This window comes from Pelobates fuscus, chromosome 9 (assembly GCF_036172605.1).
Source record: "Pelobates fuscus isolate aPelFus1 chromosome 9, aPelFus1.pri, whole genome shotgun sequence".
Classification (NCBI taxonomy): Eukaryota; Metazoa; Chordata; class Amphibia; order Anura; family Pelobatidae; genus Pelobates; species Pelobates fuscus.
The window spans coordinates 165,032,769-165,059,215 of NC_086325.1; the positions used below are offsets into that span (position 1 = coordinate 165,032,769).

At 44.5% G+C, this 26,447-nt stretch overlaps 1 protein-coding gene across 3 annotated transcripts in view; it reads left to right on the top strand.

Annotated features, from left to right (window-relative positions):
• The window catches only part of ABCA2 (ATP binding cassette subfamily A member 2), a 123,133-nt gene extending 97,073 nt beyond the window's left edge, over nucleotides 1-26,060 (top strand). For all 3 annotated transcript variants that reach the window (XM_063432964.1, XM_063432965.1, XM_063432966.1), the window contains 18 exons: nucleotides 424-529; nucleotides 1,106-1,226; nucleotides 1,328-1,388; nucleotides 1,746-1,920; nucleotides 3,121-3,236; nucleotides 9,438-9,585; nucleotides 10,133-10,256; nucleotides 11,201-11,333; nucleotides 13,873-13,993; nucleotides 14,448-14,626; nucleotides 19,222-19,363; nucleotides 19,678-19,812; nucleotides 20,370-20,473; nucleotides 20,593-20,685; nucleotides 23,493-23,595; nucleotides 23,846-23,983; nucleotides 24,218-24,424; nucleotides 25,144-26,060. In XM_063432964.1, coding sequence (XP_063289034.1) covers nucleotides 424-529; nucleotides 1,106-1,226; nucleotides 1,328-1,388; nucleotides 1,746-1,920; nucleotides 3,121-3,236; nucleotides 9,438-9,585; nucleotides 10,133-10,256; nucleotides 11,201-11,333; nucleotides 13,873-13,993; nucleotides 14,448-14,626; nucleotides 19,222-19,363; nucleotides 19,678-19,812; nucleotides 20,370-20,473; nucleotides 20,593-20,685; nucleotides 23,493-23,595; nucleotides 23,846-23,983; nucleotides 24,218-24,424; nucleotides 25,144-25,179 — 2,242 coding nt within the window. In that variant the 3' untranslated portion in view covers nucleotides 25,180-26,060. The remainder of the gene's footprint in view (nucleotides 1-423; nucleotides 530-1,105; nucleotides 1,227-1,327; nucleotides 1,389-1,745; nucleotides 1,921-3,120; nucleotides 3,237-9,437; nucleotides 9,586-10,132; nucleotides 10,257-11,200; nucleotides 11,334-13,872; nucleotides 13,994-14,447; nucleotides 14,627-19,221; nucleotides 19,364-19,677; nucleotides 19,813-20,369; nucleotides 20,474-20,592; nucleotides 20,686-23,492; nucleotides 23,596-23,845; nucleotides 23,984-24,217; nucleotides 24,425-25,143) is intronic.
• The last annotated feature ends 387 nt before the right edge of the window (nucleotides 26,061-26,447 follow it).

The following is a 26,447-nucleotide window of genomic DNA, read 5'->3' on the forward strand; positions in this document are numbered from 1 at the left end:
ATACAGATAAACAAATCCTATCCATCAAAGTATATCTAATGTTAAACTAAAGACAATATTATAGAGTCTTGTTGAAGTTTTTTCAATGTGTTTATTATGTTTCCTCTCAGTACCAGTATCTACAAATACCTACATTCCACCATTACTACATGTTATCTTATTCTAAAAGGCAAATTTTGGGCAGATTTAGGTGTTTTCCTGTCTGGCGCTCTTGGAGATATTGATTGACTCAGGAGAGTTTCAGCCTCTGTGATAAAATATTTGACCTTAGTAATGGCATTCTTGTTGTGTGTGACCCAGGGAATACCAGCAGCCATTTTGCATCCCCATCTAGAAACATTGATATAGAAATTAATCCAGCCTACCATGTAGAAACTGAAATGTTGCATTATCTGATATAAAACAAGGGATTATTATTGACAGGTATGGAGCGCTAACATTTGGAAATGTTCAGAAAAGTATCCCAGCATCCTTTGGAGTTAAAGCACCCCCCATGCTACGGAAGATTGCGGTCAGACACACAGCGCAGGTAAGTTTTTCTCTATTCCCTTAGTACATTGTATCCGAGTCTGTTTCAGTAACATTAACAGATTTGCCACTATAAAATAATGATAAGCGTCGCTATATGCTATGTCATATTTTTTACAAATCACTCAGCAGTTTTAAATCCATTTAAAAACACCCCGCCAACAATAGGCATTGCCTGTCTCTCTATTAACTATGAGATAGCTCACTCGGTTCATGCACCAACTGCTTCATGCAGTGTTTGCTACAAATTTAACCTTGAAACAGCCGTAGTTTTGTTGTTACAAAGATAGCCATAGATAAACATTGTTCATAACTGGTGCATGACTCAAGGAGAGAACCCCCCTGTTATAATATATTCTCTGGAAATGAGATCAAAACCTGTTTTAAAAAAAAAATCACCAAACATTTTTGACAAATGTAACACAACATTCTGTGTATTCTGTGTATATGGGATTCCCCCCCCCCCACCCCACCCTTCCCCTCACTCTTTTTTACCCCACTCCCTTGTGCTCAAGTTCTTTTCTATTCTCTTATGCTTCACCTTTTAAAACCAACACTTTTGTTTGTGTATTTTAAGGCTTTTTACAACAACAAAGGCTATCACAGCATGCCGACATACCTCAATACCTTGAATAATGCCATTCTTCGAGCCAACCTTGCCAATCAGAAAAAGACCAAGGGCAATCCGGCAGCTTATGGTGAGTTTGAGACTGTGGAGTGGAGAGACTTATGGGGGTAGTTTGAGACTGTGGAGTGGGCCGTGCATTGTAACCTAATATGTACATCTCATCCCTTCCAGGTATCACGCTAACCAACCACCCAATGAACAAGACCAGCGCCAGCCTTTCCCTGGACTATCTGTGAGTCACCGAGCTTCTTAACAGACTGACCCAGTTAAAGAAATTACCCAGCGGTCTGGCCATTATATGTCTATTATTAAACTGTTGGTTACACTTTGTAGTTCTAAACCAACAACTGAGAATAGTTCCAAACATTGACTTGCTCTCCTTTTCCTGATTAGCTACTATTTTCGTACCTTTCACGATATCCGTAATAGAAGCGAAAGGTGTTAATTGTATCTATGATGTATCTATATATTATGTTATATCTCAATTGTGGAGAATTGAAAAGTGAATTGCACATTTTTACCAATACCCTGACCACCCTGAGAGCGGATGTACATTTCCCGTTTCCTCGTGCTTTCTCTCCCTCCGCAGTTTACAAGGTACAGACGTGGTGATCGCCATATTCATCATTGTGGCAATGTCCTTCGTCCCTGCAAGTTTTGTGGTGTTCCTTGTGGCGGAGAAATCCACCAAAGCTAAACACCTGCAGTTTGTTAGCGGCTGCAACCCCGTTATCTATTGGCTGGCCAATTACGTGTGGGATATGGTAAGCCTAGCTATTAACGGGAGTGACTAAATATAGCTTGAACAAGCTAACAGCCAAATATGGATGGATTACGTACGCTCTAGTCTCCAAAAATGGAAATCTCTCCCGCACCCCTTCCAGACTGTACGGATCTCTCCCGCACACCTTCCTGACTGTACGGATCTCTCCTGCACACCTTCCTGACTGTACGGTTCTCTCCTGCACACCTTCCTGACTGTACGGTTCTCCCCTGCACACCTTCCTGACTGTACGGATCTCTCCTGCACACCTTCCTGACTGTACGGTTCTCCCTCGCACACCTTCCTGACTGTACGGATCTTTCCCACACACCTTCTTGACTGTCTTCCTGACTGTACGGTTCTCCCCTGCACACCTTCCCGACTGTACGGATCTCTCCCGCACACCTTCCCGACTGTACGGATCTCTCCCGCACACCTTCCCGACTGTACGGATCTCTCCCGCACACCTTCCCGACTGTACGGATCTCTCCCGCACACCTTCCCGACTGTACGGATCTCTCCCGCACACCTTCCCGACTGTACGAATCTCTCCCGCACACCTTCCCGACTGTATGAATCTCTCCCGCACACCTTCCCGACTGTACGAATCTCTCCCGCACACCTTCCTGACTGTACGGTTCTCCCCCGCACACCTTCCTGACTGTACGGATCTCTCCTGCACACCTTCCTGACTGTACGGTTCTCCCTCGCACACCTTCCTGACTGTACGGTTCTCCCTCGCACACCTTCCTGACTCTACGGATCTTTCCCACACACCTTCTTGACTGTCTTCCTGACTGTACGGTTCTCCCCTGCACACCTTCCCGACTGTACGGATCTCTCCCGCACACCTTCCCGACTGTACGGATCTCTCCCGCACACCTTCCCGACTGTACGAATCTCTCCCGCACACCTTCCCGACTGTACGAATCTCTCCCGCACACCTTCCCGACTGTACGGATCTCTCCCGCACACCTTCCTGACTGTACGGTTCTCCCCCGCACACCTTCCTGACTGTACGGATCTCCCGCGCACACCTTCCCGACTGTACGGATCTCTCGCGCACACCTTCCCGACTGTATGGATCTCCCGCACACCTTCCTGACTGTCCGGATCACGCTTTTTCTCACATAATGAAGCTGCAATGTAGGAAATGAAACTGATTGATTTCTGCATATGATATGTTTCATTTGTCTTTTAGCTGAATTATCTGGTTCCTGCGACTTGCTGTATCATTATCCTCTTCGTGTTTGATCTCCCTGCATACACTTCTCCAACCAACTTTCCCGCAGTGCTCTCGCTCTTCCTGCTCTATGGGTAAGTGACACCTGCCAAATAATAATTTGATTAACCTTTGACGGGATTGCTACTTTCTAATGATCCTGATTATAAAATACAAGCAAGGCAAAATGCACTCACTTCCCTCTAGTACGAGGAGGAACCTATTGATCATGCGCTGCGAGAGCAGCACGCATTTGACCTTCCCCTGTCAGGGTACCTGAAGTCTCTACCTCCGAGAGAGGTAGAGACTTAGACGTTCATCCGTCCGGACGCCATGTTTCCTCTGTTCCTCGCGGTCGACCCGGTCACACAAACGCCGGCCGCGAGGGAGTCTCTTCCTTTTGTAGCATGGTGCCCGGAGGCCGACGTCATCACGCCAATCCGGAACGACCTGTCACTCAGTCCGAGACAGACTAATCAGGTTTCGTCGGAGGCGTGTCTATCCTCTCTAGCCAGGGTATTTAAACATACTTCGCCCTGTTGCTCATTGCCCTGTCGTGGTTCTAGCCTGTCTAGTCACACAGTGCTCTGGTGTTTCTCAGTTATCCTTTTGGTTTCGACCCGGCTTGTTTCCTTACTCTGTTTCCCTCCGTTATCCTTGACCCGGCTTGTTCCTCGCTTACCTGTCTTCTCGTTCCCTCGACCTCGGCTTGTCTCTGACCATTCTCTATACTCTCTGTACGTTAGCCCGGCCATTCTAAGGACCGGTATACGTACCCTGTACCTGTTTGTACTTTGCGTGTTGGATCCCTGTCCCGATCCTGACATTACGACAGGGCCAATGGATCCTGCAGGTACAAACAGTCAGGTTGGTTCCTCTGATTCCAGGTTTGACGCCATGGAACACAGAATGGACCAAATGGCCTTAGCACTACAGGCATTGTTGTCTCGTGCTAATAATCCTCCAGAGGAGACGCGTCCTACTCCTATTTCCTCTGTAGGTTCAGGCCTAGAGGTAGCTACTGTAGGTGCCTCTTCCCGTGTTACTCCACCTGTACGTTATGGTGGGTCACCTGAGAAGTGTCGTGGTTTTTTAAACCAGATCAGCATTCACTTTGAATTGCAACCTCGCTCCTATCCTACCGATAGGGCAAAGGTTGGGTTTATTATCACCTTACTCATTGAGAAAGCTCTGAGATGGGCTAACCCATTATGGGAAAACGATAACCCGTTGGTATACAATTATACTGCCTTTGTAGCTGCTTTTAGAAGAACTTTTGACCCCCCTGGTAGAAAGGTCAATGCAGCCAGATTACTGTTACGCCTGAGACAGGAGAACCGAACATTAGTGGATTATGCACTAGAGTTCAGGTCCCTGGCGTCAGAAGTTAAGTGGAATGAACAGGCTTATATGGATGTATTCTTGAACGGGTTATCAGATGTTATCCTTGACGAAATTGCTACTAGGGAGCTACCAGAGAATTTAGAGGACTTAATTTCGTTCATTTCTCGTATTGATGAACGTATAAGAGAAAGACAGAACACTCGAGAGAGGAACCTAAGACCTGCCTTTAAATTAGCACCTGCATTTCTAAGTCCTGAGTCCAATACCTCACTAATTCCTGAACCTATGCAGATAGGCAATACTCATCTCTCAGAAGAGGAGAGACTGTACAGGAGAAGGGAGGGATTGTGTATGTATTGTGGAGTCAGAGGTCATTTACGCCTGAATTGTCCTGTTCGCTCGGGAAACGCCCGCACCTAAGTTTCTCTAGAGGACAGGCCTTGGGTGTTTCTATTTTGTCCTCTACGCATAATTACAAAAATCACAGGCTTTTACTACCAGTTTCTTTAACATGGAAGAAGGAAGTACTTAAGACCGTGGCATTGATAGATTCCGGCGCTGCTGAGAATTTTATCGATCAAGCCTTTGCCACTAAGCACACTATTCCTTCCCAGTTAAGAGAGACCCCCTTGGCCGTTGAGGCCATTGATGGTAGACCACTACTCGAGCCTGTTATTACTCGTGAGACTATATCCATGAGCCTGTCTGTTGGTATCTTACACGAGGAGAGTATATCTCTTATGCTTATTTCGTCCCCTTCCGTTCCCATAGTCCTGGGGTATCCATGGTTAAAGAGACATAACCCTACTATCGATTGGGAGTTAGGGGAGATACTCTCGTGGGGTCAGGGTTGTCAGGAGAGGTGTTTACAGAAGGTATCCCCTTTGGCTGTAATTTACACACCTGACACTACTACCCAGCCTAAAGAGAGACAGATACCTCCTTTGTACATGGACTTAAAGGCAGTATTCGATAAAAAGAACGCTGATACTCTACCTCCACACAGGTCCTTTGATTGTAAAATTAACCTATTACCTGGTACCATGCCTCCTAGGGGCAAAGTATACCCTCTATCCACTAAAGAGAATGCTGTTTTAGAGGAGTATATTCAGGAGAATTTAGACAAGGGATTTATCAGGAGATCCTCATCTCCTGCCGGGGCTGGGTTCTTTTTTGTTAAGAAGAAGGATGGGTCACTCAGACCTTGTATCGATTATCGAGGGTTGAATAAAATAACCATCAGGAATGCCTATCCTATCCCCTTGATTACAGAACTCTTTGATCGGTTAAAGGGCTCTAAGATTTTCACCAAGTTGGACCTCAGAGGGGCGTACAACTTGGTGAGAATTCAGCAAGGCCATGAGTGGAAGACAGCGTTTAATACCCGCTATGGTCATTATGAATATACGGTCATGCCTTTTGGTCTCTGTAACGCACCTGCAGTTTTCCAAGATTTGATTAACGAAGTTCTTAGGGAATTTCAACATGATTGTGTTATTGTCTACCTGGATGACATACTCATACACTCTAAGGAGATTGAGACCCACCATCGACAAGTCAGACAGGTATTACACAAACTTTTACAACATGGTTTGTACTGTAAACTTGAGAAATGCAGTTTTGACCAGACCCAGATAGACTTTCTTGGATACGTGATTTCTGGGGAGGGCTTTAAGATGGATCCTGACAAACTCCAGTCTATTTTAGATTGGCCATTGCCTCAGGGACTCAAAGCTATTCAGAGATTTATTGGCTTCTCTAATTATTATAGACGCTTCATTAAGGGCTACTCGTCTATTATTGCGCCCATCACCAATATGACCAAACAAGGGGCGGATACTAAGACATGGTCTACTGATGCTCTAGCTGCTTTCAAGAGTCTCAAAGAACTTTTTGCTTCTGCTCCAATACTAGTCCATCCGGATACGACCTTACCGTTCCTGCTCGAGGTCGATGCCTCTGAGACAGGAGTAGGGGCGGTTCTGTCACAAAGATTGGGGGTAGATAAACCATTGCACCCATGTGGTTTTTTTTCTAAGAAACTTTCGGGCCCTGAGAGCAGATATGACATCGGCGACAGAGAACTCTTAGCAGTCATTAAAGCCTTAAAGGAATGGAGACATTTATTAGAGGGAACCTTACACCCTATTACTATCCTGACGGACCACAAGAACTTGTCCTACATTGGGGAGGCTAAGCGCCTGTCCTCTAGGCAGGCTCGTTGGTCCTTATTCCTGACTCACTTCAACTATGTGCTGACTTATAGACCTGGTTCAAAAAATTCTAAAGCCGATGCCTTATCTCGCCAGTATGAACCTTCTACTGTACCTGAGCCGGTCCTTTCCTCTATAGTTCCGAAATGCAATATTGTTGCTAATACGAATCTCAGGATTCATTCTCCGTTACTGGCCGAGATCGTTAAGCTACAACATTTAGCACCTAGACAGACTCCTGTGGGTCGACATTTCGTTCCTCCTGCTCTTCAACTGGAACTGTTGCAGTGTTTCCATAACAGCAAGATGGCGGGACATCCTGGTATTCGCAAGACTTTTGCGTTGATCTCTAAGGATTTCTGGTGGCCTGCTTTACGTAGGGATACTAAAGATTTCATCGCTGCATGTGAGGTTTGTACTAAGACCAAACAACCTCATACGCTTCCTTGTGGATTCCTGCACCCCTTAGAAGTTCCAGAGAAGCCGTGGTCCTGCTTGGCCATGGACTTTATTGTCGATCTACCTATCTCTAAAAAACAGACTGTTATCCTCACCGTGGTTGACAGATTCACTAAGATGGCACACTTCATTCCTCTGCCTAAACTTCCATCTTCTCCCGAATTGGCCGAGATATTCGCTAGGGAGATTTTTCGCCTACATGGGATACCCTCTCAAATTGTGTCTGACAGAGGTTCCCAATTTATTTCCCGTTTTTGGAGGTCCTTCTGTTCGCAACTTGGTATCAAATTGAACTTTTCTTCTGCCTATCACCCTCAGTCTAATGGAGCTGCTGAACGTACCAACCAGAAAATTGAACAATATTTGCGATGTTTTGTTTCCGAACACCAGGATGATTGGGTCGGTTTGATTCCTTGGGCAGAGTTTGCACACAACAATCTCGTTTGCGATTCTACTCATTCAAGCCCCTTCTTCATGAATTATGGCTTTCACCCGTCTATTCTTCCTTCGGCTTCTCCTTCCCAGGGGGTGCCGTCGGTTGATGTTCATGTTGCTAATTTGAGGAAGTTGTGGGATCAAACTCGGCAAATCCTTACGCACAATTCTATGCTGGTTAAGAAACATGCTGATAAACGTAGAAGGGCGGCTCCGCTCTTTGTTCCGGGTGATAGGGTATGGTTGAGCACGAGGAACATCCGTTTAAAGGTGCCCTCCATGAAGTTCGCTCCCCGTTATATTGGACCTTACAGGGTGTTGTCTCGTATCAATCCAGTTGCGTATCGTCTAGCTCTTCCTGATACCTTACGCATCCCTAACTCGTTTCATGTGTCGTTGCTGAAACCTCTTATTTGTAACAGGTTCTCCTCCACAATAGCCCCTCCTTGTCCTGTTCAGGTGGAGGGTCAGGAGGAGTATGAGGTTAACTCTATTATTGATTCTCGTATCTCCCGGGGGAAAGTACAATATCTGGTCGATTGGAAGGGATACGGTCCTGAGGAGAGGAGTTGGGTACCTCAGGAGGATGTTCATGCTCCTCGTCTCCGCAGGGCGTATCACTCTCGCTTTCCATCTCGTCCCGGTTCTTTCCGCCCGGTGGGCGTATCTGAGGGGGGGGGTACTGTCAGGGTACCTGAAGTCTCTACCTCCGAGAGAGGTAGAGACTTAGACGTTCATCCGTCCGGACGCCATGTTTCCTCTGTTCCTCGCGGTCGACCCGGTCACACAAACGCCGGCCGCGAGGGAGTCTCTTCCTTTTGTAGCATGGTGCCCGGAGGCCGACGTCATCACGCCAATCCGGAACGACCTGTCACTCAGTCCGAGACAGACTAATCAGGTTTCGTCGGAGGCGTGTCTATCCTCTCTAGCCAGGGTATTTAAACATACTTCGCCCTGTTGCTCATTGCCCTGTCGTGGTTCTAGCCTGTCTAGTCACACAGTGCTCTGGTGTTTCTCAGTTATCCTTTTGGTTTCGACCCGGCTTGTTTCCTTACTCTGTTTCCCTCCGTTATCCTTGACCCGGCTTGTTCCTCGCTTACCTGTCTTCTCGTTCCCTCGACCTCGGCTTGTCTCTGACCATTCTCTATACTCTCTGTACGTTAGCCCGGCCATTCTAAGGACCGGTATACGTACCCTGTACCTGTTTGTACTTTGCGTGTTGGATCCCTGTCCCGATCCTGACATCCCCATAGGAAAGCACTGAATCAATCTTTCCTATGGGGGTTTTCAACGTGCTGGATGTCCTAATGCACAGTGCGAGGACGTCTAGAATTGTTTCACGGAGTTAAACTCTGTGAAACTGCAGGAAGTGCCTATAGTGGCTGTATGGTAGAAAGCCACTAGAGGCAGTCTTAACCATACAATGTAAACATTGCAGATCCTCTAAAACTGTAATACTGCACCCAGACCACTTTAATGAGATGAAGAGGTCTGGGTACCTATAATGTCCCTTTAATTTCTGCTCGGGACATGTTCGGTCATGTGCTGTCTAAACCTCTTCATTCCCCAAATCTTTTTATAAAGGCTATTGGTATATCATGTATATTTACATAATTTAAATTTTTAAGTTTGTCTGCACAGCCATCTACACACAAAAATTGCCATTTTAAAGTCCGTTTATATGCTAACTGTGCATCTCGTTTTAAATACTCGTTATACTAATATTTTTTAAATCACAAAGTTCCCGGTAGTGAAGAGGTTAAGGAAAGCACAGCTGGTGACAATATATAACTATGTATTATCATCGTAGACTCAGCCACTACCATTCCTATTTCTCCTTCCAAGGTGGTCGATTACGCCCATCATGTACCCGGCCTCCTTCTGGTTTGAGGTTCCAAGTACGGCCTACGTCTTCCTCATCGTCATCAACCTGTTTATTGGTATAACGGCCACCGTGGCGACATTCCTGCTTCAACTGTTTGAACATGACAAGGTGCGCTTTAACGCAGCGTCTCATTCTTTCCTTCATCTATGGAGCAAGAGAACCAAAATGCAATAACTCAAAATATTAATCCTACCCCCTGAGTGAAGCAAGGCGTATGTTACAGAATAAAGAAATTAATACGTTTGGTGATGTAGCTAAGTCTGGGAGTTTTACCTTATTAATAGAATGAAAATTCATGTTTAGTGTTTAGCTATTCATTTTATATATATATATATATATATATATATATATATATTTTATGAAATGGAAATTCATGCTTTTTGGAGAGTTTCCTGCACTTTATAATATCTGAGAACAACTATTACAGCATGGAAAATGGCTGACGCGTTTCAGAATTTAGAAACTGCGCAGGTGAGAGCCATGGTTTACATGGCCGGCTGAGAAGCAGTTAGTGCCGGTCATATAACACAGACAGTCTTGTTGTAGCAGTAAATTAGCGCAGATCCCATAACACCTCCATACTTTAGATGTTTATATCTCTGCGTTGGGCCGCATTAACCTCACTCCTGGTTGTCTTTGTGCCCTGGACATGCAGGATCTGAAGCTGGTAAACAGTTATTTAAAGAGCTGCTTCCTCATCTTTCCCAACTACAACCTGGGCCACGGGCTGATGGAGATGGCATACAATGAGTACATCAATGAGTACTATGCTAAAATCGGTAAGGCTTCTGGCAGCATTATTGGCAATACAGGCCTGTCCTGTGCTGTCTGTCCTTGTCTCTCTGCCCTGTGCTGTCTGTCCTATGATGTGTGCTGTCTGTGTCCTGTGTTGTCTGTGTCCTGTGCTCTATGCCCTGTGCTGTCTGTGTCCTGTGCTCTCTGCCCTGTGCTGTCTGCCCTGTGCTGTCTGTGTCCTGTGCTCTCTGCCCTGTGATGTGTGCTGTCTGTGTCCTGTGCTCTCTGCCCTGTGATGTGTGCTGTCTGTGTCCTGTGCTCTCTGCCCTGTGCTGTCTGTGTCCTGTGCTCTCTGCCCTGTGCTGTCTGTGTCCTGTGCTCTCTGCCCTGTGCTGTGTGCTGTCTGTCCTATGATGTGTGCTGTCTGTGTCCTGTGCTCTCTGCCCTGTGCTGTCTGTGTCCTGTGCTCTCTGCCCTGTGCTGTCTGTGTCCTGTGCTCTCTGCCCTGTGCTGTCTGTGTCCTGTGCTCTCTGCCCTGTGCTGTCTGTGTCCTGTGCTCTCTGCCCTGTGCTGTGTGCGTCCTGTGCTCTCTGCCCTGTGCTGTGTGCTGTCTGTGTCCTGTGCGGTCTGTCCTGTGCTGTGTGCTGTCTGTCCTGCTATAGAGGCGGAATGTATAATTTGTTGTCTACTATAGAGGCAGAATAGAGGAATGTGCTATGGCTCCAGGTAAATGCCACATTACCTCCTGAATAATCTCAGTGAATGTACAGAATACATGTAAAGGGCAAGGAGCATTGTTAGTGTGCGTGCCATGCTGCCTCCTCTCACCAATCTGTGTGCCCCAAGTTTTATGTGGTCTGTATGCCCCGTGTACCCCATGTCTGTGAGTCGCATGGCCCGCGCAGTCTGTATACTCAGTGTAGGCCGTGTTCTCATCCCATCCTCTTAGTGGAGGAACTGAGTCTGAAATGTCTTCTTTTTCTCCCAGGCCAGTTTGATAAGATGAAGTCTCCGTTTGAGTGGGACATTGTAACAAGGGGTTTGGTTGCCATGACGATAGAAGGATTTGTGGGGTTCTTCATCACTATTATGTGTCAATACAACTTCCTCCGCAAACCACAGTGAGTACCCCCACATTGTGAATAATCCTTCATTACAGTGAGTACCTACCAATATAGTGAGTATAGCCCCCATTACAGTGAGTACCTACCAATATAGTGAGTATAGCCCCCATTACAGTGAGTACCCACCAACACAGTGAGTATAGCCCCCATTACAGTGAGTACCTAACAACATAGTGAGTATAGCCCCCATTACAGTGAGTACCTACCAATATAGTGAGTATAGCCCCCATTACAGTGAGTACCTACCAATATAGTGAGTATAGCCCCCATTACAGTGAGTACCTACCAATATAGTGAGTATAGCCCCCATTACAGTGAGTACCTACCAATATAGTGAGTATAGCCCCCATTACAGTGAGTACCTACCAATATAGTGAGTATAGCCCCCATTACAGTGAGTACCTACCAATATAGTGAGTATAGCCCCCATTACAGTGAGTACCTACCAATATAGTGAGTATAGCCCCCATTACAGTGAGTACCTACCAATATAGTGAGTATAGCCCCCATTACAGTGAGTACCTACCAATATAGTGAGTATAGCCCCCATTACAGTGAGTACCTACCAATATAGTGAGTATAGCCCCCATTACAGTGAGTACCTACCAATATAGTGAGTATAGCCCCCATTAAAGTGAGTACCTACCAATATAGTGAGTATAGCCCCCATTACAGTGAGTACCTACCAATATAGTGAGTATAGCCCCCATTACAGTGAGTACCTACCAATATAGTGAGTATAGCCCCCATTACAGTGAGTACCTACCAATATAGTGAGTATAGCCCCCATTACAGTGAGTACCTACCAATATAGTGAGTATAGCCCCCATTACAGTGAGTACCTACCAATATAGTGAGTATAGCCCCCATTACAGTGAGTACCTACCAATATAGTGAGTATAGCCCCCATTACAGTGAGTACCTACCAATATAGTGAGTATAGCCCCATTACAGTGAGTACCTACCAATATAGTGAGTATAGCCCCCATTACAGTGAGTACCTACCAATATAGTGAGTATAGCCCCCATTACAGTGAGTACCTACCAATATAGTGAGTATAGCCCCCATTACAGTGAGTACCTACCAATATAGTGAGTATAGCCCCCATTACAGTGAGTACCTAACAACATGGTGAGTATAGCCCCATTACAGTGAGTACCTAACAACATAGTGAGTATAGCCCCATTACAGTGAGTACCTACCAATATAGTGAGTATAGCCCCATTACAGTGAGTACCTACCAATATAGTGAGTATAGCCCCCATTACAGTGAGTACCTACCAATATAGTGAGTATAGCCCCATTACAGTGAGTACCTACCAATATAGTGAGTATAGCCCCCATTACAGTGAGTACCTACCAATATAGTGAGTATAGCCCCCATTACAGTGAGTACCTACCAATATAGTGAGTATAGCCCCCATTACAGTGAGTACCTACCAATATAGTGAGTATAGCCCCATTACAGTGAGTACCTAACAACATGGTGAGTATAGCCCCCATTACAGAGAGCACTTACCAACATGGTTAGTATAGCCCCTATTACAGAGAGCACTTACCAACATGGTGAGTATAGCCCACATTACAGAGAGTACCTACCAACATAGTAAGTATAGCCCCCATCACAATGAGTACCTACCAATATAGTGAGTATAGCCCCCATTACAGTGAGTACCTACCAATATAGTGAGTATAGCCCCCATTACAGTGAGTACCTACCAATATAGTGAGTATAGCCCCCATTACAGTGAGTACCTACCAATATAGTGAGTATAGCCCCCATTACAGTGAGTACCTACCAATATAGTGAGTATAGCCCCCATTACAGTGAGTACCTACCAATATAGTGAGTATAGCCCCCATTACAGTGAGTACCTAACAACATGGTGAGTATAGTCCCATTACAGTGAGTACCTAACAACATAGTGAGTATAGCCCCATTACAGTGAGTACCTAACAACATGGTGAGTATAGCCCCCATTACAGAGAGCACTTACCAACATGGTTAGTATAGCCCCCATTACAGAGAGCACTTACCAACATGGTGAGTATAGCCCACATTATAGAGAGTACCTACCAACATAGTAAGTATAGCCCCCATCACAATGAGTACCTACCAACATAGTAAGTATAGCCCCCATTACAGTGAGTACCTACCAACATAGTAAGTATAGCCCCCATTACAGTGAGTACCTAACAACATGGTGAGTATAGCCCCCATTACAGAGAGCACTTACCAACATGGTTAGTATAGCCCCCATTACAGAGAGCACTTACCAACATGGTGAGTATAGCCCACATTACAGAGAGTACCTACCAACATAGTAAGTATAGCCCCCATCACAATGAGTACCTACCAACATAGTAAGTATAGCCCACATTACAGTGAGTATCCACCAACACAGTGAGTATAGCCCACATTACAGTGAGTATCCACCAACACAGTGAGTATAGCCCACATTACACTGAGTACTTTCCAACATACTGCAGTGTGATCACCTTCAGAAGGTCCATCATGTTCATTCACTCTTCCAGGCGTCTCCCCATTTCCAATAAACCTATTGAGGATGATGATGTTGATGTGGCAAACGAGCGGCAGAGGGTATTGCGAGGGGGAGCTGATAACGATATGCTGAAGATTGACAATCTAACCAAGGTAACAAAATATGGAACTCAGTCACCAGCGTTATTTCCCCACAATTCTCCATCCTCAACACGTAGTCCTTAACCTTGTCATACAGGCTTCTAGTTTCATAATTCAGCCATCTAGTCTCATCAAGTAGGCCTCCAGCTTCTTAATTTGCTTTCCCATTGTCATCAGTCCTCCCCCAGCCTCATAGAGTTGCTCTTACTCTCTCTACACAGACCCCCGTCCTCTTTATGCATGCAGTAATCTCTTAGCACAGCCACTAACATAGTCTCAGCCCTGCAGCCTCTTTATTTAGGCCCAAACATTCTCAATCAACTCCAGCCAAACCTCCATGAGGAGCCCAACTCTCAGGATCCATCCCAAAACCACCCAAGGCACCACAACTCTCCAGTTATTACCCTTTATTTAACCTCAAATGCCTCACTAACTTCATGGCTAAAACCACGCCTCCTCTCACCAGGTATACAAATCTCGTAAAATGGGCCGTATTCTAGCTGTGGATCGCCTCTGTGTTGGAGTTCGGCCAGGGGAGTGTTTTGGCCTTCTTGGAGTGAATGGAGCAGGGAAAACCACTACCTTCAAAATGCTAACGGGGGACGAGAGCACGACAGGGGGAGAGGCTTTCATTAATGGCCACAGGTAACCTTTACCATGTCTCCCAATAAGAAACCTTGACTGGTCCTTGACCAGGATTTAATGGCTAATGTGTCAGCAAGGATTATGCATAGCAATGATGGTTACAACTTCTGATGTTTCCAAACTACAATTTCCCGGGATTCTCAGCCAGCCTTAAGGCAAATGTAGTTCGGAAATACCTGGCATGCAAAAGATAAATGTCAATGGTTTAGGGTGCGTAGTAAACAATCCTAACTTCAAAAGGTGGGAGCTCATACACTTCCTATTATTAATACATACAGTCTAAGATCTTCAAAGGTTCTTTACAGTGTACAGTATATAGTGTACAGTTTTATGAGCTGTGTAGAGGGATAAAAGGATCTGCTCACAAAAGAAACCAGTGGTAAGGAATAGATATTGCGAAATTTTTGGTTTGTTAGTGTCTAGACCCTCTGCAGGGCTGATAATATTAACATATTTTACCTTTATCAAAGTAAGTGTGACTATAATTCCATGTGATACTCAGAGAGTATTCCAGAACCCCATAAGCAAAAGAAAAACATGATTATAAAAATAAAATAGTAGTTCGGGATATCTTGTGAAATTTCCACTGGGTGCCGTCAGCCAGGGCCGCCATCAGGGGGTGACAACCATGACAGTTGTCACGGGCCCGGACTGCTCGGGCCCCACTTTCCCTCCCTGCACACATAGATAGCGAATATCGCTATCTATGTGTGCAGCCCCGGGCCCCCGGCTCCCTGTTACCGCAGAGGGGGCCCAGGCAGCACACTGCTTCTTCTCTTCTCCACCGGGACCACCGGGGATGGAATCTCCCCCCTCCCTAGACACAGGTAAGCAGGGAGGGGGGGAGAAACAATTTAATTAATTACATTATTTATTTTTTTTTTAATGTTAAAATGCCCCCCTCCCCCTCCTCATTGGACATTTACACACAAACACTACATACACTGACACAACACACACACACACACTACATACACTGACACAACACACACACACACACACTACATACACTGACACAACACACACACACTACATACACTGACACAACACACACACACACTACATACACTGACACAACACACACACACACACTACATACACTGACACAACACACACACACACACACACTACATACACTGGCACAACACACACACACACACACTACATACACTGGCACAACACACACACACACACTACATACACTGACACAGCACACACACACTACATACACTGACACAACACACACACACACACACACTACATACACTGACACAACACACACACACACACTACATACACTGACACAACACACACACACACACACTACATACACTGACACAACACACACACACACTACATACACTGACACAACACACACACACACACTACATACACTGACACAACACACACACACACACACACACACTACATACACTGACACAACACACACACTACATACACTGACACAACACACACACTACATACACTGACACAACACACACACACACTACATACACTGACACAACACACACACACACACACTACCTACACTGACACACACACACTACATACACTGACACAACACACACACACACACACTGCATACACTTTATAAAAATAAAATAGTAGTTCGGGATATCTTGTGAAATTTCCACTGGGTGCCGTCAGCCAGGGCCGCCATCAGGGGGTGACAACCATGACAGTTGTCACGGGCCCGGACTGCTCGGGCCCCACTTTCCCTCCCTGCACACATAGATAGCGAATATCGCTATCTATGTGTGCAGCCCCGGGCCCCCGGCTCCCTGTTACCGCAGAGGGGGCCCAGGCAGCACACTGCTTCTTCTCTTCTCCACCGGGACCACCGGGGATGGAATCTCCCCCCTCCCTAGACACAGGTAAGCAGGGAGGGGGGGAGAAACAATTTAATTAATTACATTATTTTTTTTTTTTTTTAATGTTAAAATGCCCCCCTCCCCCTCCTCATTGGACATTTACACACACACACTACATACACTGACACAACACACACACACACACTACATACACTGACACAACACACACACACACACACACACACTACATACACTGACACAACACACACACACACACACACACACTACATACACTGACACAACACACACACACACACACACACACACACTACATACACTGACACAACACACACACACACACTACATACACTGGCACAACACACACACACACACACTACATACACTGACACAACACACACACACACACTACATACACTGACACAACACACACACACACACACACACACTACATACACTGACACAACACACACACACACACACACTACATACACTGACACAACACACACACACACACTACATACACTGACACAACACACACACTACATACACTGACACAACACACACACACTACATACACTGACACAACACACACACACACACTACATACACTGACACAACACACACACACACACTACATACACTGACACAACACACACACTACATACACTGACACAACACACACACTACATACACTGACACAACACACACACACACACTACATACACTGACACAACACACACACACACACACACACTACCTACACTGACACACACACACTACATACACTGACACAACACACACACACACACTGCATACACTGACACAACACACACACTGCATAGACTAACACAGCACACACTGCATACACTAACACAGCACACACTGCATACACTAACACAACACACTCTGCATATACTGACACAACACACACTCTGCATATACTGACACAACACACACACTGCATAGACTAACACAGCACACACTGCATAGACTAACACAGCACACACTGCATAAACTAACACAACACACTCTGCATACACTGACAACACACACTGCATACACTAACACACACAGTGCATACACTAATACAATACACACACTGCATTCACTAATACAACATGCACTCTGCATACACTACACACTAACACACTCACTGCATCCACTATACTGACACACACTCTGCATTCGCTACACATTACCGCACTCTGCATTCACTACACTAACACACACTCTGCATCCGCTACACACTAACACACTCTGCATTTACTACACTAACACACACTCTGCATCCGCTACACACTAACACACTCTCTGCATTCACTACACATTAACACACTCTCTGCATTCACTACACATTAACACACTCTCTGCATTCACTACACTTTAACACACTCTCTGCATTCACTACACTAACACACACTCTGCATTTATTACACACTAACACACACTCTGCATTCACTAAACTATGCACACACTCTGGATTCACTATACTGACACACACTCTGCATTCACTACACTAAAATACACTCTTCATCAACTGTACACACAGCATCCACTACACAAACATCCTGTATTCACAGTACACACACTACATCCACCACAAATTGAAACATTCTGCATTCACTATACACAGACAGTGTCTAATACACACACTTCATCCACTACAGACACTGCATCCACTAAACACATTTCATCTAGTACATACAAACAATACATCCACTACACACACACACACTACATCACTGTACACACACTACATCCACTACTCAAACACTCTCTGCATTCACTACACTAACACACACTCTTCATCCGCTACACACTAAAACACCCTTTGCATTCACTACACATTAACACACACTCTGCATTCACTACACATTTACAAACACTCTGCATTCACTGCACTAACACACACACTACATTCATTACACTGACAAACTCTGCATTCACTACACACTAACACACACTCTGCATTCATTACACACTAACACACACTCTGCATTCACTAAACTATGCACACACTCTGGATTCACTATACTGACACACACTCTGCATTAACTGTACACTGTAATACACACACTACATCAACTACAGACACTGCATCCACTAAACACATTTCATCTAGTACATACAAACACTACATCCACTACACAAACACACACTACATCACTGTACACACACTACATCCACTATTCAAACACACTCTGCGTTCACTATACACACTGCATCCGCTACGCTAACACACTCTGCATTCACTGCACAAACAGTATCTAATACACACAAACACTACATCCATTACACACATTCTAATTCACTTCCACTATACACACCACATTCAGTCCCGCATCATTGTCAGCGGACTAGGTAGGGCGTGGGCGGGCCCGGGAGGGAGAGGGAGGGGGGGGGGGAGAGGAGGAGGAGGGGGGGGGGCAGACCTTGTGCTTTGTCAGGGGCCCCAAAATTTCTGATGGCAGCCCTGCCGTCAGCATTTCATATATTATGTTCTCCAAAAACAGAAGACAGGTATTCTGGGTAATATCTTGAAAAATATGTTGATTATGTAAACCTCCAGTCTACGTGTGATTGATGTGGGTCATTATACAAACTGCGTGATACTGATTAATATTCTCAGACATTGTACGCATGAAGAAAGATTATCAGAAATGTCCTTGACTTTGTAAATTATTTTTTCCAGGTGAACTAGATTTGATTTGTTTACCGCAACTTTTCTTCTCTGTTTATCAGTATCTTGAAGGATCTTCTTCAGGTCCAGCAGAGTCTTGGATACTGTCCGCAATTCGATGCATTATTCGATGAGCTGACGGCGCAGGAGCACCTGGAGCTGTATACGCGTCTGCGTGGCATTCCCTGGAAGGACGAGGAGAGGGTGAGAAATATAGAATTGCAAAGCAAGTCACCGGGTAACATGACGGGATTATTAACTTGTTACGATTTATTTGGGATTCAGCTTTAAGTCTTGCTAAGCATAAAGGAAATCTAGATGCTAAGGCTCGCTATTACTGCGAGAGTGTGACTGGCTTTTTATAAAGAGATGGCAAGATGTCCTCACACTACAGTTTGGCCCTTGTCACCCACCGCTAGGCAGCTAGTTCTGTAAAACTGGTTGTCAGACTCCCATTTACAATGTTGCCTTGCATGTTGTATCCGTTGGACAATGAGATACTTTGTTTTCTCTGCCAGGTGGTGAAATGGGCGCTTGAGAAGCTGGAACTCAGTAAATACGCAGATAAACCCGCAGGAACGTACAGTGGTGGAAACAAGAGAAAGCTGTCCACTGCCATCGCTCTCATCGGCTACCCCTCTTTCATCTTTCTGGTGAGGTGCTAGAGGGAACGCTAATTCTGTACTGTAACAGGAGCCATGTTTTTTTTTAGGAATTTGTCCCCTGTATTGTTTTGGTGATATTGTAGCAGTGTTCCCTCATAACCTTGAGGTGATCTATTTTTATGATATATATACCATCACAAGCAGCGTATACCCTGGGGCTTGGCATAGATTCCCCAGTGGTTTGGTGGCTGCAGTAAGAACTCTGTACATTTTCCTGGTGCCCACACCTCTTTTGCAGTGCTACAGTGACACATGCAGTGCATCTAAAAGATTCTGTACGCAGAGTAATGACACAATGTATCATTTAAAGGCACATCAGGTTTCACTGCAGCAGAGCGAGAGGTTGTTTTGTGCACCAGAGAAATGTACACACTGCACAATGCAGTCCCCGTGTCACCAGCAACCTAAGGATAGGGACCTTCAAGGATACACAGGGGATCTGTTTTGGAGGCATAAGGGCCTCCTCCCCCCATCCCCCCAGCTGACTATGCGCATGACCTTGTTTATTCCTGAGCCCAGATATCACATCTTTTTTGCTCTGATAGGATGAACCCACCACAGGGATGGACCCCAAAGCACGACGCTTCCTGTGGAACCTAATTCTTGACATCATTAAGACGGGGCGTTCCGTGGTCCTGACATCACACAGGTTGGATTATGGGTGGTATATAGAGGGAAAGCAGGTTATGCCATTTTGGCAATAACAAAGATGAGAATTTTAGCGCAGTGGGCGTGAAGGTTTTACAATATGTCTGTTCTGGTCCCCAGCATGGAGGAATGTGAAGCACTTTGTACGAGGCTGGCGATTATGGTAAACGGGCGGCTCAAGTGTCTCGGCAGCATTCAGCATTTAAAAAACAGGTGAGAAATATGCATAGAGGCAGGACAGGCGCAACCTCGAAGGGGCCTATTGCCATAAAATAAAGGAAAACCATAAAACACAAAATAAAATATTTCTTTGTGTAAGGTCATTAACATGAAGTAAATGCACTTTTAAAAGGTCATGAAGCCTTCATTGGGTGCAAGGGAAATACCCGAGCCAGATTTGGGTATTTAGCAATCACCATAATTTGGTGCATGAAGTGGTACTTAATAACAAAGTTAGGCCAATACCTCTAAATACTACAATTCAGATAATTATATTGGTGCTTTAAGGGGTTTAGCCTTTCAGAGGTTCAGGGTTTGTTTGTTTTATATAATCTAGTGCATGGTTCGTCAACCTGGTCCCTACCGCCCACTAGTGGGCGTTTCAGGATTCCAGATGGGCGGTAGGGATTTCCAGGTTGATCGGGCGGGCGGGCGGGTGCGAGCCGGCGGTACCCGTGCGACTGGGTACCGCCGTGACCATTTGCGGCTCCGGCCCGCCCGGTAAACCGCCGGGGCCGCCTTCCAAAGTGTCCATCGGGTGGCCCATGCTGTCAGGGCCACGCGATGGATGCGGATTGTAAGGGGGCCCGGTCAGCGCTGGGCGCTTTAACAGCGCGACCGGGCCCCCTGTGATGACGTCAGAGCTGGGAGGAAGTGATTCCCCGGTCACTCCTCCCAGCTAAAACTGAGAGCCGCGCGGGAGGAACACCAGGGAGTCAGAGTGGGAACTCTGACTCCCATCCACCTGAGCCACCACTGGACCCCAGGGAAAGTCACCCTCCTGCACCTTAAAGGTAGGAAACAGGAGGGTGACTTAAATATAATGTGTGTGTGTGTCTTTGTAGGTATGTCGTGTGTGTGTGTGTGTGTGTCTGTCTGTATGTGTCTTTGTATGTATGTCTTGTGTGTGTGTGTATGTGTCTGTGTATATATGTGTGTGTGTGTCTGTATGTGTCTATGTATGTCTTGTGTGTGTGTATGTGTCTGTCTGTATGTATGTGTGTCTTGTCTTTGTATGTATGTGTCATTGTATGTGTGTCTTGTTTCTGCATGTGTGTGTGTCTATGTATGTGTGCATGTCTGTGTGTGTCTGTTTGTATGTGTGCATGTATGTGTCTTGTGTGTCTGTATGTGTGCCTGTCTGTATGTATGTCTTGTGTGTGTCGTATGTGTCTTGTGTGTGTGTGTGTATGTGTCTGTATGTATGCGTGTCTTGTCTTTGTATGTATGTCTCATTGTATGTGTGTCTGCATGTGTGTGTGTCTATGTATGTCTTATGTGTGTGTGCATGTCTGTTTGTATGTGTGCCTGTCTGTTTGTATGTATATGCTGCAAGACTAAATATTTGATATCTGGTTCGATTTTCGTAAGGAACAAACGAAGGTCTCTTTCAGTGATATTCAGACGACTTCTCTGTTTGCGCATAATATGATTTCTCATTTGTGCGTCAGCTCATCTCCTCTCCCTCCTCAATTCCCCTCCCCACCTTTTTTCCCCTTTTTTCTATTTTTTAACTGTCCTTATAGCAATGCCCAGTAGGAAGGCTGAGCTAGGTAGCCCACTTACTATAGTCCACTATAACATACAGACACACACACACAGGACACACATACAAAGACACAGACAGGCACACATACAAAGACACAGACAGGCACACATACGTGTGTGTGTGTGTGTGTGTGTATGTGTGCCTGTCTGTGTCTTTGTATGTGTGCCTGTCTGTGTCTTTGTATGTGTCTTTGTATGTGTGTCCTGTGTGTGTGTCTTTTTTGTGTGTCTGTATGTTATAGTGGACTATAGTAAGTGGGCTACCTAGCTCAGCCTTCCTACTGGGCATTGCTATAAGGACGGTTAAAAAATAGAAAAAAGGGGAAAAAAAGGTGGGGAGGGGAATTGAGGAGGGAGAGGAGATGAGCTGACGCACAAATGAGAAATCATATTATGCGCAAACAGAGAAGTCGTCTGAATATCACTGAAAGAGACCTTCGTTTGTTCCTTACGAAAATCGAACCAGAAATCAAATATTTAGTCTCGCAGCATCAACCTCAAGGATCTCATTAATCACTAGTAAAGGTAATTTCAATTTACTTTATTGTTTTCTCATTAAACGTTATAAAGTTAAAAACCTTATAAACCTGCATTAAGTAGAAATAAAAAGATAAATGTACGTACATTTATTTTTTTTAAAAACACCCTCCTTTCTTAAAAATATTCTGCATTTGCGCGAAAACTGGTGGGCGGTAAGGAAATTTTTTCAACCAAAAAGATGCATTAGTGGGCGGTAGGTAGAAAAAGGTTGACTACCACTGATCTAGTGCTAGTCATAGCATAATGGCCATAAGAACAGTTTAACAAAAAAATACATTTTACACATTATGGCCTTTAAAACCCACGGACTTCTAAAACCTGAATGTTTGAGCCGCGTGGAATCACGCGTTTTACCATTATTTCTTCATTCATCCAATTTCACCCACTGAGGGATTGATCAATATCTAAAGATGGAGGTGATTATTAATGATTCTTATTTTAAAAATATATCACAAACTTTCATTAAATGTAACAAATAAAATAAAAAAAACTTTGACAGTTGTCATTTAAAAATATTTTTTGGGGGAGGGAAGGGGGATTTTTTTTTTTTAACAATGTGAGAGAGTGCTATGGGCTACAAGTTGATTACTACGTTTTGTGCATATTGCCTGTGCAAGTGGATTGGGATCAGACAATTTATTGAGATAAAGACTTAGGTCTGTTCTGCAGATGACTTTAATGATTGTATCAGACTGAGTCTGTTTGCTACGCAGGTTCGGGGATGGCTATATGATTACAGTGAGGACGAAATCCAGCAGTAATCTCAAGGAAGTGGTTCGGTTCTTCAACAGGAACTTCCCAGAAGCAGTGCTCAAAGTGAGTATGAGTATCTGCTGACTGTGCTTCCGAGAAAACTAGGAAGTAGCTGGATTGTTGTACATATCCCACATTACCTGTCCAACAGGAATGTATAGAATATGTAGTTCAGCAGTCGTAAGTAGTTTCATTCATGAATAGAATTTAGCTACTAGGCGAGCTTACTTAGATCTTACTGAATAAATTAATTCATGTTTTCAGACAATAGATTTGGCCGCACATTAAAAGTGCTGTGTCTGTCCTTTTTTAGGAAAGACACCACACCAAGATACAGTACCAGCTGAAATCGGAGCAGGTCTCCTTAGCCCACGTGTTCAGTAAGATGGAGCAGGTGCTGGACGTTTTGGGCATTGAAGATTATTCCGTCAGTCAGACAACCTTGGATAACGTGAGTAGACTCCAGTGGAGCCAAGTACAATCAAGACGGGAAAAGTGGCCCTCACCACTTTTATCTGTATTTTCCCAAAGAAATCAAGGATTAGCATCTAATTGAATGTTTAAACTACATTGCCTCCTCCAGCACAAGTTCTCATCCTTATTGTATTTCAACACCATGGTCATCTTGTCTCATCACTTGACCCATGACTTCATGCTAACCAATCTCCCTCCTGCCTTGGTCCAGGTGTTTGTGAATTTTGCCAAGAAGCAGAGCGATAACTTGGAGCAACAAGAAGCTATCCCCAATTGTGCTGTCCCATCCCCTCTAGAAAAAGTAATCAGCTTGCTGAGACCCCGAACGACTCCCACAGAGCTGCGGTCACTTGTGGTGGAAGAGCCCGAAGATCTAGAGACAGATGATGAGGGTCTAATCAGCTTTGAGGAGGAAAGGGTAAGAAATAAATTTATATAATTCAGCATACAGAAATCATTCTATTAATTTATTAATACAAACTGAATAATTTACCTCCCAATAGGCGAGTGTTGGCAATAATTAAGATGGGAGGCAAAGTGCAAAATAAAGCTTTTAAATACAAAAACTTGCATATACCAGAACCCAATGAAAGCCAGTCTAGTATTGGAGAGCGTTGGGCTTTCAGACCACCAGCCCAAACAAGAACACACTGAGTGTTGACCTGCCCAAGTCCTGCCGGCAGTACTATGCCAGCAGGTACCCCAACACACCACCTGTTAATCAGGAGAAGAATGTCATTGATTCAGTGATGGCATTACCGCAATAAGGAGACAAGTGAGGTCTAGGGAACAATGCAAATACAGATGCCGTTTTTTCTATTTTGTGGGTATTCTGACTATATACAGATTTTTACATAATGGCAGCATTTATGGGACAAAAAATGCCACCTTCTTTTGATTCCTTACAAATAGCCATAATTGGGGTAATTTTATCATTTTTATCTATTTTTGTTTGTTGTCACACTTTTTTTTATGTTGAAACCTTATTTTCGTAGGTTTTTTTTTTGTTTGTTTTTTCTTCCTATATTTCAACTAAATATTATTCTAAAATAGCCTTTTCAAATAGAGGTAAAATAATGTTTTTAGTATTTTGTTTAATATTGTTTTGGCATTGGTTTTTACTTCTTCCTTTCCCAGGCCCAGTTGGCATTCAACACTGACACACTCTGCTAAGAAAGGGACCACCAACATTATATGGCGCAAGTTGACTCCCATCTTGTTCTGCTCTTAAAACTGCTCCAGAAAAGGGGTTCCCCCCAACCGTACAGTGTTCATCAGCATTGTCCATTTGTAAGTTTGCCCCCAACAAACACCTACAGTTGGGGTACTATTCGGGAAGAATGGAACAAGTAATCCGGTCCCTGGACTGAAGTGACTGGTTATCCTTTGGTTTGCAGCAGGATACTGTAAGGCTTCCTAAGACATGTTAGGCCTGCCCAAAGTATGTCTATTCAGCTTGCTGCAATTGAGCTGAAGCCTAGAAGACTGGTCAATATGTTTTTAACCTGGGCTTCTGCTGTCCTACCCTGGGCTGAACGAAATCCAAGCATTAATGGACTCGGCTTGGCTATAGACTGGCTTTCACCTCCTACCTGGTGCTACCACCAATGACGGACGGACATGTCTTCTGCTGTGTTTTAGCGGTGGTTCCCTTTTGTTCTATGCCGCATTGGGGAACACCTAAGCTTCAGCATCCTGCGAGCACCTGGATGGAGGGTCTTGCCGCTGCCTCTGATTCTCTTAACTCATTGTTCTTTTTAACCCATCAGCAGATCTGGTGCGATTATTTTTCTCCGTGGGCATTATGTAGTCTTTTATTTGTTGATTTTTGCTGTTATCTGTGCTGAACCCTGTCTGTGAAATACTATGTGCCATTCACTGTTTGAAGTATCGTCGCAGAGGGTGCCCATTTGGGGCATTTTAGAATCTGCACTGCCAAAAAAAACAATATGGGAATTGTATGTGTGTGTATATAATGCTTTATTTTGTGTTTTATTTTTGGTTCTCTCTCAAAATTGCAAATGAAATGACCAAACATGCACTTTAACTCCAAAGTTGTTGGTGTTTTTTATTTTTTTATTTTTTTATTCTGGTATATGAAGAGCAGGATTTGAATAGATATTTACTCAAGGACAAATGCCCTTACATGGTTATTATTTGAGAATTTAAAATACATTTCTAATTTAATGCCAAAATAGCCAAACAGGAAAATTTATCTAATTCCGCTATACTTCCAGTTTGGTTACTCTGGCCGTAAAGAAACACTATAGTCACCAAAATAACTTTAGCTTAGTGAAGCAGTTTGAGAGTATAGATCATGCCCCTGCAGGCTCACTGCTCAATTATCTGCCATTTCGGAGTTTAATCACTTTTATAAGCAAGTTCTATAACATTTTAATATATATTTGCACTTCACTTTATGGGCTCGTTTATGTAAACTT